At 51.4% G+C, this 14,709-nt stretch overlaps 1 protein-coding gene and 1 long non-coding RNA gene across 6 annotated transcripts; both read right to left on the reverse strand.

The window, feature by feature from the left end:
* Positions 1-10,230: 10,230 nt before the first annotated feature.
* LOC124685071 lies at positions 10,231-12,213 on the reverse strand. 5 transcript variants are annotated; one of them, XR_006997268.1, is made up of 5 exons: positions 11,960-12,213; positions 11,640-11,710; positions 11,237-11,566; positions 11,073-11,169; positions 10,231-10,679 (listed from the first exon to the last, which is right to left on the reverse strand). It is a non-coding gene; the product is annotated as an uncharacterized LOC124685071 (long non-coding RNA). The 5 variants fall into 5 exon arrangements; XR_006997265.1 differs by having other exon boundaries at positions 11,640-11,744; XR_006997267.1 differs by lacking the exon at positions 11,960-12,213 and having other exon boundaries at positions 11,332-11,566; positions 11,640-11,927.
* Positions 12,214-12,278: 65 nt separating this feature from the next.
* Positions 12,279-14,489, reverse strand: LOC124685072 (F-box/LRR-repeat MAX2 homolog). Its single transcript, XM_047219367.1, has one exon. The coding sequence runs from the start codon at positions 14,486-14,488 to the stop codon at positions 12,317-12,319; it is 2,172 nt and encodes a 723-aa protein (XP_047075323.1). The 5' UTR covers position 14,489; the 3' UTR covers positions 12,279-12,316.
* Between the last annotated feature and the right edge of the window lie 220 nt (positions 14,490-14,709).

Raw genomic sequence — 14,709 nt, forward strand, 5'->3', positions numbered from 1 at the left:
CCTCCTTGGAGGCGTCGCTGAGGTATGCCAGTGCTTTCCCGGTTCCACTTTGGTTTGGTGATGTCTCTGGGCGAGAAAGCCTAGGTTTGGTTGAATCGGCGCATCGGCAGCAATTTCGATGTCGTTCCTCCGTTTGGAGTTCTGCGTTTCGAGCCATGGCTTGCCATGTCTTGCCACGATCCTCCGGTGCTCGTCGCTTTCCTTTGTGGTTCGTCCAAGCCGACGCCATTCACATGACTGACCAAGTTCCGTCATCTTCTACTTTAATGGTGCGTTGGCGAGGATAGTTCAGTGGGGGTTGTGGTCTTCGTAGGTGACCGGCGTAGAGCAAGACGTGGCCTGGTTGTTCTCTTAGGATGTCTTTTTTTGTGTCGGAGTTGTAATTTCGAGGGTGATTGTCTTCGGACTAGCCTAAAGTGGAGTTCATACTGCACTCGTTGCCATCGTACCAGAAATACGTACGTGCTGTTCCCTTTCGCTTTCATGTTTTGGTGGCGGTAGTACGTGGTGTAGCGAACGGTTGATATGATCGCCCGCCCTGAAGACGCGTTTCGTATGGGTGTGGGTCGGTCTGCTCCTTGATCGAAAAACACACGGCAATCCCTTCATTCATTATCATTATCTTGTTCTGTCTCTGGAACCTTTTTCGCAAAAGTAAATAAACGGGACCTTGCCAAGTTGCCTGCACTTGACTCTGATTGGCCTAGTTGCAACTTGGAACTCGCAACTATCTCGCAAGCATCAATCAGCAGAGGTGCGTGCGTTGCCTGTGTACGTGTACGTGATCGCACGTCACACGCATGCCGCTGTGCGATGTCATTCTACACCACTACGCGCGCGTCTAACGCAGCAATATTTTGTTGTTAGGGCATCTCCAGCGGCGCGACGCAAACGGACGCTGAGCGACCGTTTGTATCCGCCGTGACCGAAAATGCGTCGTGCACCACATCCAGCGGCGCGACGCAAAGTGACCGGGCCGTTCGCGGAGACGCAAACCTGGCCCAAATATGCGCCAGGTTTGCGTCTCGGCGGTCGCGGAAAATGTCCGCTCGGTCCTCGCACGGGCCCGCCTGGCAGCAGCACAACTGCTTCGTCTTCCGCGGCATTACTTCCGGGCGGCGCGCTGCAGCCTTTGCAGGGCCGCGTTAATGGCGTGTCTCGGCTTCCGCGAGCATGCGCAGCGTCGATGCGTCTTCTCCGCCGGTACTGGCACCGAGGCGTCGCTTCGGTAGTCTGCGGCCGCGTTAATAGCAAAGCCTCGCGTGCCGCGCGTAGTAATGGCGATGCCCCGCGTGGCGCGGCCGTCGCCCTGTCTCCGACCTATATAAATAGGGTCGCGAGCATCTCATCTCCTCCCCACTAAACCCTAGCCGCCGGTGCCGTAGCGCCGCTTCCGCTCAGCCCTAGCAGATCCGCCATGAGCAGCGCCGGACGCGGCCAGGCTCCCGCGCCTCCACCTCCACCTTCACCTCCCGCTCCACCTCCCCGGCCTCGAGCTCCGACGACGAGTTCGACTCCGAAGACAACGACCGACCTCCTCCACCCGGTCGGGGACGCCGCGGCCCCGGGCTGGGCGGAGAAGGAAGTACGAGGAGGAGCCGGCGGGCCACGCGGCGTTGGACGCCGAGGCTGGAGCAGCGAGGCTGGCGGCCGCCGGCCGCGGCGAGAGGACTCCGACTCGGAGATATGTTGGTCCTCCGATGACCCTGATGCGCCGACGCCGGAGGAGAATGCGGCGGAGCAGCGGGCCCTCGTCGAGTCTTTCGAGACGCTCAAGGACGACGCCGCCAACGCGAGGCTGGAGCAGTGCCTGGAAGAGGACGCGGCGGAGCACCGAGCCATAGCGGCCGCGCGGGAGGCGGCGGAGAAGCAGGCGACGGAGCGACGCAACGACGGTGCCGGCCCGTCAGGAAGCAAGTAGTCTTGGCTTATAGATCTACTTTGTATAGTTTTTATGCATTTTTATGTACTACTTTCAATGTTTTTACTATGTTGCAGTTCAAAAAATGGGTCGCCCCGGTGGGAGCACACCCAGACGCAAACGGACGAGCGGATAAAATATGTCCGCGGAACGACGCAAACGGACGCTCGCGATCACTTTTGGGCGTCTGAAATGCGTCGCCGCTGAAGATGCCCTTATTATTCTACTATGGAAGGTCAGATCCTCGTCAGTGTTACCCTTATCCTAAGGAAACTATGCCCAACTTGGCGGTCGATCAACTGACGTAGAACCCACTTTTGTTTTCCCATCCCGATCTTATCCGTGTATCACATTTTAGAGTTTATTTCAAAATAAAAACATTTTAGAGTGTACGCAGGGTTTTAATACCATGAAGGCCAATGCTGTCCTTGACCCAAATATATGCCTCGTACTCCCGAGTGTGGCATTTTGTAGCTCAAGCTACATTGATTCCTTTTTCCAAAATCCATAAATGGCATTTTAAAATTTTAAAAAATTAGGATAAAAAATTCTATAGGTAGACAATGATATACTCTACGATTGTGAAAAAAAAGCAATACAAAAGACTCATTATTTTGGGCTGTGCAAAATTAACAAATTCATGGATCTGAAAACGTAGTAGATTTTGAAACCTCCAACATTTATCAGAATTTACCTTTTGTGTAGCCTTTAATATAACATATTTCATCCTGAAATTTTGCACAGTGGTAAAGTACATCATTGGCTACATTCAGATTTTTTTTAGAATTTTTTGAAACTTTAATTGTTAAATTTAAATTTTGTAAAAAAATCAGGATACCCAAGCTACACTTTGAGATTCCCTCCTACTCCCTCCATTCTTATTTTATTGATTTTAATTAGGACCACTGCTAGTTCATTTGTTTTGCATAGGGTTAGAAACAGAGTGGATACGGACGGAATTAAGTGCTATCATGTTTATTTTTAATGTTATGCGGAAACAAAATGAATATAGAAACCCCGAAAATAAAAATGGAAACCGGTATATTTAAAAACAGATACAAACCAAGTACAATATGAATACAAAGTGATGCAGATATTGCCTGGAATCAAGAGAACCCTTTAATAATGCAAAAATTAAGTATTCAACCAAGTTGACAAAGTTATTCCCTAATTTTAGCGTGGTCCTCGATTTACTATGGAACAAATCTTGAAACCCCTCCTCAAATTCATGAAGAAATTACATGGTCGTCAATTTTGAGAAAGCCGCTTTGAAAGTTTAGATTGACTAGGAATTTCCGTTTTCGCCAAAAGAGTTTTGTTTCTATTTTGTTTTGACAAATTCTGTTTCTCCATCCCATTTCCGTTTTCCTCCACTTTCATCCCTAGTTTTGCTTCTCTGCATTGATTAAAATCGAATAGAGAGTATAAACTAGTTTTTTCAGGGCACTTTAAACATTGGTTACGATTTAGTTGCCTACAACCTCATCTTCAGAAACATATGTAACGTTGCACGTTTTTAGACTAAAGGTGCAGACATATTTTGCCTAGTCTAAGGCAAATATATGTGCAACTTCTTGATCAACATGCAAAATTTTCCAAACAAAGACATATTATACTCTCTCTGCCTCCTAACTAGATGTTAGCTGATTTGTCTAAATTATCTCCATCTCAAAGCTTAAAGTTTATATATATTTGTTCAAAAACCAAACCAAGTAAAGTTTGACTTTTAGAACAATCTATCAACAAATATAATATTTTATAGATACGGTACGAAAATATATTTCATCATCTATTTAATAATATTAATTTTGTATTTTGCATGTCAACCATTTTTGGTAAAAATTTGATCAAACTTCACATAGTTTGACATTCTAAAAATAATGTACGCGTGAAGCTTTGGGATAGAGGTAGTATTTATACAGTAAAACACGTGTAGATACACACATATCTAGATAAATCTGCAACAAAGAGAGTACTACTCACTACTTCAGAAATGTAAGAGCATCTCCAGTCGCGTCCCCCAAACCATCCCCCAAAGGGATTTGGGGCGCGCCGGACAAAAAAACGTTCCCAGCCGCGCGCCCCAAAGCCCTTTTTTGTCCGGCGCGCCCCGATACGGTGTCCGGCGCCCGAGCCCGTCCCCGTCCCACGGGGGACGCTCCGGGGACGCCGGACACAACGAAGCGAGGCCAACCGACGCGGGCCCGACGCGTCGGCGGCACGGAAGGCTAAAACCCCGTCGCCTACCTTTGGTCAAGCGACGTTAATGGCGTCCCTCTTTTCCCCAGGCGACGCAGGGACGCGTCTCGTCGTGCATGGCCGCGTGGCCGTCCGCGCCGGAGTTATTGCGTGCAACCACCCGCCGCCGCCGCTGTTTTAAGACGCCCTCCGCTTATCGCCGCTCATCATAATCCTTCTCGTCGCCGCCGCCTCCCGCTTCCCGGATCCTCTCTCGCCGCTCAAAAATGTCGAGCTCGTCCTCCCGCAAGATCGCCGCGGCGAACGGCTTCGGACGCGGCAGCCTCACCGTGGCGGAGGCGTGGGCGCCGACCGCGCCGGTATCCGAGCCCCGCCGGACATGCGGCTGCCAGCGGCGGCGGCTGGAGGATGGCCGTGAACGGCATTGGCGTCCGCCGCCGCCGGCGCCGCGCACGGACCAATGGTGGGACGCCGTCATGGCCCGGCGGGCTCAACTCACCGCCGAGGAGCGGAGGGATCCGGACGTGGGCGGTCGAGAACAACGACGCCTGGTGGACGACGTACTTCAAGGCCAAGTACGACGTCGAGATGCACAGGCACCGACGGGCTCGTCGGCGGCCCCAACAGCTGGAACAAGGACGGCCGCGCCCGTTCGGGGCGTTCCGGGCGCACCCTCGAGAACGTCATCCGCGGCCTCCGCAACGGCGCTCCGCGGGCCGGAGATGCCGCCGCCGCCGCCGCCGTCTCCTCAATGGCAGCCGAGGAGGACGACGTACTCGTCCTCCTCGCACTCTTCTTCCTCGGGACCGGCGCGATCGACGCCGTCCTCGCTCGCACCGGCTCGGCGCCCTACACCGTCCCCAAACGGGAGGTCAAGGAGGAGCCGGCGGCGCCCGTCAACACGAGGCGTGGCGGTAGCGGCAGCGGGCGGCAGCAAGGGAGGCGCGGCGGCGCCCTCCTCATCCCGGCCGGAGGTGAAGGAGGAGCCGGAGGAATCGTCGCGAGCGGCGCTCGCCGGCGGAGTACGAGCGGCAGCAACGGCTCATCGCCAGCCAGCCGACGACCCCGAGGACCGCCCGTGGCTGCGGGCGGCGTTCATGGCGTCCATGGACGACAAGGACGCCCGGAGGGGCGACCTGGACGCGGCGATCGCCATGTCCATCCTCGACTCCGGCAAGCCAGCCGGTGGACCTCACCGACGACGGCGAGGCAGGACCAAGCGGCTTGGTGAAGGACGAGCCCGTGGACGAGCCCGTCGACGAGCGCGGCAAGCGGGAGGTCGTCACCGACGAGATGTACAACTTCCAGAGAAGTACTACGACGCCTCCGGCCGCCGCAAGCGGTTCTAGATTAGGTTTAGTTTTAAAGTTAGTCAAATTTCGTTCGAATCTATGTAAATTTGGACGAATCTAATCGAATCTACTTAAGTTTAAAATTTGCGAAATTTTGTTTGGGGGACGCGACTGGGGAGCGACGTCCCCCAAACGCGGCACGAACGAAACACGTCCCCCAAACGCTCAATCCGGCGCGGTTTGGGGGACGGTTTGGGGGACGCGACTGGAGATGCTCTAAGATGTCGAAGCTTTTTGTTTGGTTCATCCACTTTAGTTTGTATGTACTCTATTTTTATGTATAGATTTACTTATTTTGGTATGTATATAGTCTACTTCAAAATCAACTAAAACATAGTCGAACAAACTTAATTTGCCCCTTTAATATAACATATTTCATCCTGAAATTTTGCACAGTGGTAAAGTACATCATTGGCTACATTCAGATGTTTTTTAGATTTTTTTTAAACTTTAATTGTTAAATTTAAATTTTGTAAAAAAAATCAGGATACCCGAGCTACACTTTGAGATTCCCTCGTACTCCCTCCATTCTTATTTTATTGATTTTAATTAGGACCACTACTAGTTCATTTGTTTTGCGTAGGGATAGAAACAGAGTGGATACGGACGGAATTAAGTGCTGTCATATTTATTTTTAATATTATGTGGAAGCAAAATGAATATAGAAACCTTGAAAATAAAAATGGAAACCGGTATTGTTAAAAACAGATACAAACCAAGTACAATATGAATACAAAGTGATGCAGATATTGCCTGGAATCAAGAGAACCCTTTAATAATGCAAAAAATTAAGTATTCCACCAAGTTGACAAAGTTATTCCCTAATTTTAGTGTGGTCCTCGATAGAACAAATCTTGAAACCCCTCCTCAAATTCATGAAGAAATTACATGGTCGTCAATTTTGAGAAAGCCGCTTTGAAAGTTTAGATTGACTAGGAATTTCCGTTTCCGCCAAAAGAGTTTTGTTTCTATTTTGTTTTGCCAAATTCTGTTTTTGTTTCCATATTTTCATTCCATTTCCGTTTTCCTCCACTTTCATCCCTAGTTTTGCATCTCTGCATTGATTAAAATCGAACAGAGAGTATAAACTAGTTTTTTCAGGGCACTTTAAACATTGGTTACGATTTAGTTGCCTACAACCTCATCTTCAGAAACATATGTAACGTTGCACGTTTTTAGACTAAAGGTGCAGACATATTTTGCCTAGTCTAATGCAAATATATGTGCAACTTCTTGATCAACATGCAAAATTTTCCAAACAAAGACATATTCTACTCTCTCTGACTCCTAACTAGATGTCGCTGATTTGTCTAAATTATCTCCATCTCAAAGCTTAAAGTTTATATATATTTGTTCAAAAAACCAAACCAAGTAAAGTTTGACTTTTAGAACAATCTATCAACAAATATAATATTTTATAGATACGGTACGAAAATATATTTCATCATCTATTTAATAATATTAATTTTGTATTTTACATGTCAACCATTTTTGGTAAAAATTTGATCAAACTTCACATAGTTGACATTCTAAAAATAATGTACGCGTGAAGCTTTGGGATAGAGGTAGTATTTATACAGTAAAACACGTGTAGATACACACATATCTAGATAAATCTGCAACAAAGAGAGTACTACTCACTACTTCAAAAATGTAAGATGTCGAAGCTTTTTGTTTGGTTCATCCACTTTAGTTTGTATGTACTCTATTTTTATGTATAGATTTACTTATTTTGGTATGTATATGGTCTACTTTAAAATCAACTAAAACATAGTCGAACAAACTTAATTTGCCCCCCACCCCATGCAGAAAACAAGCCAACCGACGGCATCTTCGGCTCTGGCTAAAAACTAACGAACGGTACAACATATAGCTAATGAGTGTCTTAAAAGGAATCAAACCAATCAAACATTACGAGGAGGACAACACTTCCAAGATAACCAAATAAACCTGGCGCTTTACACAAAAATAACCCTTTGTTGCAACTATAGTACAGACTGACCCTCCGGGCAAACTATTTCACCCATCTAACCCTTTTGTGTGGCATCCCTCTCATGGGCGCCACACATGACAGTGTGGCGGCCGTGCCTTCGGCGCCACTCTCCCAGCCGACTTGGCGCCCTCGACGCTGAGCTGGTGCGCCGATCCGACGTGGCAGGATGTGTGGCGCCGCTTCCATCGGCGCCACACATGAACTTGTAATTGCCCAAAACATACTGCAAGACAAAGCGTCTGGGACTTAGCCGTTTGGCGAGGCACTATGTGTGGCGCCGATGCCACGGGCGCCACACATAGAGCCTCGCCAAAACGGCTAAGTCCCAGACGTCCGGAGCCCCTGGATGTTTTCGTCATATAAACAACATATGTGGCGCCGATGCCGTGGGCGCCACATAGTGAGGTGTGGCGCCAGCGTGAGGGGCGCCACTTGTTGACTTGTGTTAAAACCATGAAAATTCTTGCCTTAGTTAACCAGTTTTCAACACAACAGTAGCAATTTCATACACATAGAACATACACATATAACACATCATAGCTCACATCATAGCACATAGATTCAAACAACACGTAGCAACAATAGACATGGTTCGAAATGACATATAGTTCACAACACGATACTTATGAAGATAGAGTTCACAACAACACGTAGCAAATCCTAGTATCGTCCTCGACGTGCCGTCCTCACGGGCTACTTCCGGACGGCCATCCTTTTCGTCCGCTGCCGTGGCTCTTGTTGCTGCTGCTCCTCCTCCTCCTGCTCCTCCTGCTCCTCCTCCTCTGAAGATAACGGCTCATCGTTCCTCATCCTCCTCAAAGATGTTCTCCGCGGCGGCGCCTCATCCTCCTCAATGACAACCTTCTTTCCTCGGTTGACATAATCTTCCGGAGTGTACCGGTTTGGAGCCTTGCCCCTTGGCTTCAACTGGTAAGCTGACCGTGTGGCTTGCTTCTTGCCGCGACTAATGCTTTGACTCAAAATTTCCTCGTCCTCAGGAATCTTCACAAACATGAACACATGAGATTACAAAAGGTGAAATTAGTAAGCACATGTTTGACAGCAACAAAATAGTCCATACCTCCGCCTCTTCAGAAGAGGATGTAGGGATTTCGCCGTCGCGGCAACCTAGCAAGTTGGCTAACCGCCGCATCTTTCGTGCAGTGTTCTGCGTCATGGAAGTCATGGTTACAAAGCCATCCGAACATAATGGCGTACATTCAAAGTTGGTGATCGTACCTTAATGAAATGCCGCAACGGTCCGATAGGCTTTTCATCTATGTGGCTCTGATCCCAAACAACCTCGCACTCGTCAGCTGTTTTTTGGATCTCCGACCGCTGTGACAAACATATTATACACAATTTGAGCGAGCACATGCCAATGTAGACGATGTACTAGCTAATGAGAGAATACATTACCACGAAGTTCAGCTCGGAAGCAATAGAAGTCGATCTCCCTTTGCGGGCATAGATGTCGTGCTGGCTTTGCGCAACCTCATCGAACTCGATAGGGTCATCCAAGATGTCATCATCATACGCGTGTTTCACTAACTCGATACGCGTGTTTTGATGAAACCACTGGAGATAGTTGTTGAAAGCGGCCAAGTCGTGAGGCACAATCTTCACAGGGCCAGCATTCCGTATCACTTCCAAACAATGTTGGAACGCTGTGACGTGGCCGCTATGATGGACAGGCCAATTTGTGATCTTCCTCTGCCGCTGCCTATCAAGCCTGCAAGAATCAAGAAGTTAGATTCTACCTCTTCAATCAAGAATCTTCCATCGCATGATTCCAGAAGTTTACCTATGAAGCGCCTGGTCCGTGTCTTGCCACTGAGGTGGCCAATAAGGTCCTCCATCTGTCCGCGTCACCCATCAGAAGCTGTGCTCACACACAGCGGCTCGTCCTGAATAGGAAGTCCAAGGATCATGGAAACATCCTGAAGAGTAGGGGTCATCTCGCTGGCCCTCAAGTGGAAGGTGTGCGTCTCCGGCCTCCACCGGTCGACAAGGGCGGTGAGTGCCGCGGCGTTCATGTTCAGCCCCCCACGGCTTACAAGCGATATGAACGGGAGAAGACCGGTAGGCTCGATGAACTCCGTGTACCTCTCGTCATACGCTATATCCACTGTGTCATGGTAACGAATCATCAAAGGGTGAAGATCCGTTCTCTTCTCCGTCTTCTTCTCCGTCTATGGTTCAAACACATGCATACAATGAGGCTATCAATTTCAACACATATACATCAATATAGATTCAACAACCAACATTTCCAATCTAGGTTTCATGTCTAAATCGAATTAAATCGAAGCAAACCTTGGATGAATCGAAGGGCAACGAAGGGGAATACCTTGAGGATTGTATGGGGATGGATCTGGCCGGCCAGATCTGTCCAATCCGTGGAGGATTTGGTGGGGGGCGGAGGAGAGGCGGCCGGCGGCGGCAGTTGGAGGAGAAGCAGAGAGGAGAGAAAGAAAGAAAAAGGCTGGGTCGGGCTGGAGGCGGGCGCGGGCGCCACACTTCGGCGCCGATGGGAGCGGTGCCACACATCCTGCCACGTCGGATCGATGCACCAACTCAGCGTCGAGGGCGCCACGTCGGCTGGGAGAGTGGCGCCGAAGGCACGGGCGCCAGTCATGTGTGGCGCCGATGGACGCCACACAACAGGATTAGATGGGTGAAATAGTTTGACCAGAGGGTCAGTTGCAACAAAGGGTTATTTTTGTGTAAATCGCCAAGAAACCAAGCAAGCTACTCGATCCTACTACCTTTTCTGCTTTCCGAGGTGCATGCACACACACACACAGCTGCATATGCTGACTTTGCTGCATGCCTCCGTACGTACGCAGTTTCTTTAACAAATCCACACGCGAGGATAAAATCCGCCAGCGCGATCGGTCCGATCGCCGGCCGGCCGCCTCGTATCTTCGCTCGCGCTTTGCGCTTTTCCAGGCAGGACCCGCATCGTCTGAAACCCACTGATGATATATATCCCACACGAGCCGCCACGAGAAGAGAGCATCGATCGATCTGACCCCAGAATCACTCCACATGAGGCACTTGCAGAATAGTTCTTGACTGATGGAATGGTATCCATGGCTGCTTTGGAGCTTCATAAACCGCGTGAAGTGGAGGTGCAGCCGTGCAGGTGCTGCAATCCTCCTCCGTGACGTTTCTGCTGTATGTCACCAGCTTAGCTAGCTTCCACCGCGATCTGGGATTAAAGAGGGCAAGAAGAAGCAAGCAGCACGTTAAGCTCACATGTAAAGAACCACGACGGCAGGAGGAAATACATGAGGTGAAAGTTAGGTTGCAAGAGATCGAGAGAATTCTAAAATAAGTTGCAGTTCTTCTACGGCGGCACGCATATTGAATATGGTTGGAAAATTTAAATTCAATCTTGTTTGTAAGTTGTGAGTTTCTGAAAGACCACAAAAAGTATGGCAGGAGAGATTCCGAGTATGCTCAAAGATGAGCGGTTGCTTAAACTATGGGCAACGAAACGGCATGCATGTGTGCGTCGTGGTCACACACAGATGGCCAATAATCATGTGAGCAACAAGTCTTCAACGTGGCAAGAGGAAGAAAGAGGGAGCTTGTGCTCTACCTAATCTGGTCCTTCTAGAGCCCAGCTTTCCATTAAATTCCACAGTACCAGCATCATCCATTCATCCTCCAGTGAGAGGCCTCCAGCAGTCCAGCAACTTAACCAAAAAGCATCATTAGCGCACACGCGTTGCGGATTAGATTAGGACAAGAGAGGTCTCTCACCCAGAGCACGTTACTCAGGCGGGGAGGGTACTACCTTTCCTCCGGTGGCACCAAAGAATGAGAATCGTTGGGCTTTGGCATTTGACAAAACGTACCTGGGATACCAGAACGGCGTGCGTCCATATGAGGAGATCTTCCGCCATGTTCCGATGCCGATCTTGTTCCGCGGCACGTCCGTCCTCCCTGTCATGCTGCGATTTGCGGAACAGACTCGCCCCTCTGGGGTATATCTCACCGCCGCAGGGAACAAATACTGGAGAATGGTGGGAGTCTCTTCTGATGATTGACTGCTCTTGGACCTTGCAAAAGCTTCTTTGTTGATGCCTGCATCTAGTAGGAGATAAAAAGTGTGAGCATTCTGTCAGATCAAATGAAATCCGTAGTGCTGAGTACTCATGCAAACCTTCTTGTGCCAGGTGCTAGAAGTCGGCATCGCTGGTCAAGTCAATACTCATTAGTAGTAGATCGCAAAACCTGTTTGGCACGCAATTTGCACTTATGATCAAACCTGTCGATGCAAGGGAAAGGAAAGTGACAAGAGTAAACACAATCACGTTGCTAGTACAATTTACATATTCCCAACCAATCTGCCAACTCTACTACTGAAACTATGTTGGATGAGACCATCTTCACAATGATGAAATGGAATGTACCACCCTATGGAACAAGGGCATATGAAAAACAAGCAAGTGCCTTTTGAGCTCCAACCGGTTCAATTTATACCAGAAATATTGTAAGTTTCTCTTGCTGCGGGCTCAGCTTGAAAATAAAAACCGTTCTCCCGTGACAAAATTTGCTCAAAATAACTTATCATCTTTACCTCCTGCAAATATGTGAGCTCTGAGTCTCTCTTATTACATCATCAAGAAAAAGAAAAAGGAAATGCAAATAAAGAAGCTAACCATTACTAGCACGAACAGAATCAAAGCATTGCCTTCTACTCTTCTCGACGGACCAAGCAATTCCCGTTACTCCACCCATCAAAGAAAGCAACCCCCAGCAAACTTCAGTTGCACTCTGAATGGCTGAACCGGAGCAGCGGTTCCAGCAGCGTCTCTGTATACAACTTTGAATCCACCGTTAATTAGGAATGGGCTGGTTGTTCAGCTGCACCTCAAACCGGAGCCAAGATTCAGGCCGCATCTCCGTGATCATCATATCATTCTCCGGTGCTGGATAGTAGTCCTCCCTTAACTGCATGTCGCGCAAGTTTGGCATTTTCAGGAAGAAGCTCAAGAAGTGCTCGTGTGTGGTGCCATGGACAAAGAGCTTCCTGAGCCCGAGGGAGCGCTGGAACAGCGCGACCGCCGGCAGTGACAGGCTCCTCTGGTTCACATCCCTGTCTTGGGGAGGCCAGTAGTCCAGCTCATACAAATTCTCAAGAGATTCGATGCCACTCAAGTAAAACCGCTCCCACTGTGCAAGATCCATGTGCCCCGTCGGCGCGGTGAGTGCATAACCGACCGCCTCACTGAGGTCCAATTTCATCTTGGACAGCACCTGGAAGGCTCCAAGGTCGCTCAAGCCGAAAACCGACACCGGAGAAGGTCGTGAACATGTCCGGAGATCGCCCTCCACCTTGATTGATATCTCCTCAAGCAACGGGCAGCTATCGAGCCCAGCAGAAATGAGCGGGTTGAGTTGCTGGCCCGCCGCCAACCAGAGCGAGAGTGATCGGAGCATCTCCCAGCTACTAAAATTGTCCAATTCCTCCATGTACCTGCATTTCTTGGACGCAGACTCATATGACGTTTCAGCAGTCTCATCCTCATCCTCGTGATCACATCCGTTGACGCCGTTGGCTGCATTGGCAGGCTCATGATCCTCATGATGACATCCGTTGGCTGCATTGGCAGGCTCTTCTTCAACTTCCTCCCAGTCACAGCTGATCTCAAGACTCTCGATCCGATCACGGATCGGATTCAGAGCAGTGAGACACGCCGCGGTGTTGAGAAACCGGCACTGCAAGACGCTGACCTCCTTGAGCGTAGACCGGAGAGCCGAAGCGAGCTTCCTGATCCCAGCCGACGTGACAAGGTCGCATCCTTGGACGGCGAACTTGGCAAGCCTCCCGCAGCCGCGGCCGATGGCCGCAAGGCTGGCGTCGGTGAGATCCTGGCAATTCTTCATGCGAAGTGACTCCAGACCGCCACAAACAGAAACACCGTCGAGATGCACCCAGGCGGCCTTGCAGAGCCCCTGGAAGCACCCCAGCGTGAGGAACCTGACCCGCGGGCACCTGCGAGCAAGCGCCTCCATCGCGGGCGCCGCCTCGAGCACGTCGTGCTGGAGGTCGAGCGTGAGATCCTCCAACTCAGGGAGCGCATCGAAGAAGGCGATCAACCCTAGAGCGGTGACGCCCGCCTGCTCCCGCTGGGCGGCGGACGCCGGCTCGAAGGGCTCGCTGAGGCGCAGGAGCGTGAGCCGCGGGCAGCTGGAGGCGAGGGACCGCAGCGCGTCGTCGCCGACGGAGTCGTCGTAGCGCGGGTTGAACACGCAGGGCGCGACGAGCTTGCGGAGGTTCGGGCAGCAGCGCGCGATGGCGGCGAGGTCGGTGGCGAGGAACCCGTTGCCGGCGCCCGCGAGGCCGAGGTCGAGGTCGGTGAGGGCCGCGGCGGCCGAGGGGTGTGCGGCGAGCGCCGGGAGGATGTCCTCCGTCCAGCAGTAGAAGTCGGAGAGGTCGAGCGCGGTGAGGGCCGGGCAGGTGCGGAGGATGGGGTCGAGATCCGCGCCCGCGGGGAGGTTCAGGGGCCGCTGGTGCCAGCGCACGAGCTTGACGGTGTGGAGGGTGCGGGACCAGCGGGGGGCGAGGGCCTCGAGGGTTGAGGGGTCGCGGCAGTAGACGGCGAGGGAGGACACGGCGGGGAAGTAGTGCGCGAGGCGGGCGGCGATGTAGGTGTTTCGCTCGGCGATCTCGTCGGGGTTGTGGTGGTGGTGGTGGGGGTCGGTGTTGGTGGTGTAGGTGGAGGGGGAGGCGGCGGAGGAGAGCAGCGGGTGGCCCCAGGGCGAGATGAGGGAGAGGTCGAGGCGGCGGAGCGCCGGGAAGCGGAAGCCCGGCGGGAGGACGAGGAACTCGAGCGTGCGCGGGTCCCCGCGCAGCGACATCGCCGCCCGCGTGAGGCGCTCCGCCGCGAGGAGCCGGCTGCAGGAGAGCGCGGCCCGGTGCCGCGACCGCGCGTCGGAGAGGAAGCCCAGGATGTGCAGCAGCAGCGGCTCCGGCAGGTCCAGGAGGGGCGACGGCCCCTCCGCCATGGCGCGGTGTCCGGCCGCCGCGTCCGGCAGATTCTATCTACACGCCGCCTCCCGTCCCCTCGCTGGGGCCGTCGCGTCGCGTCGCGTCGCGAGCTGCAGCAGCTGTTGCTGGGAGGACGACGGATTTGGGCGGAGTGGGGACGAGACCCAGAAGCTGCACAGCGAAGTGATATACTCGACGGGTACAGCTCACCCCACTTTTCTTTTCTTCCCGCTTTTGT

This window comes from Lolium rigidum, chromosome 1 (genome assembly GCF_022539505.1).
Source record: "Lolium rigidum isolate FL_2022 chromosome 1, APGP_CSIRO_Lrig_0.1, whole genome shotgun sequence".
NCBI lineage: Eukaryota > Viridiplantae > Streptophyta > Magnoliopsida > Poales > Poaceae > Lolium > Lolium rigidum.

Excerpts from the sequence above, each read along its gene's own strand:
- LOC124685072 (XM_047219367.1), bottom strand. The coding sequence starts at position 14,488 with ATGGCGGAGGGGCCGTCGCCCCTCCTGGACCTGCCGGAGCCGCTGCTG.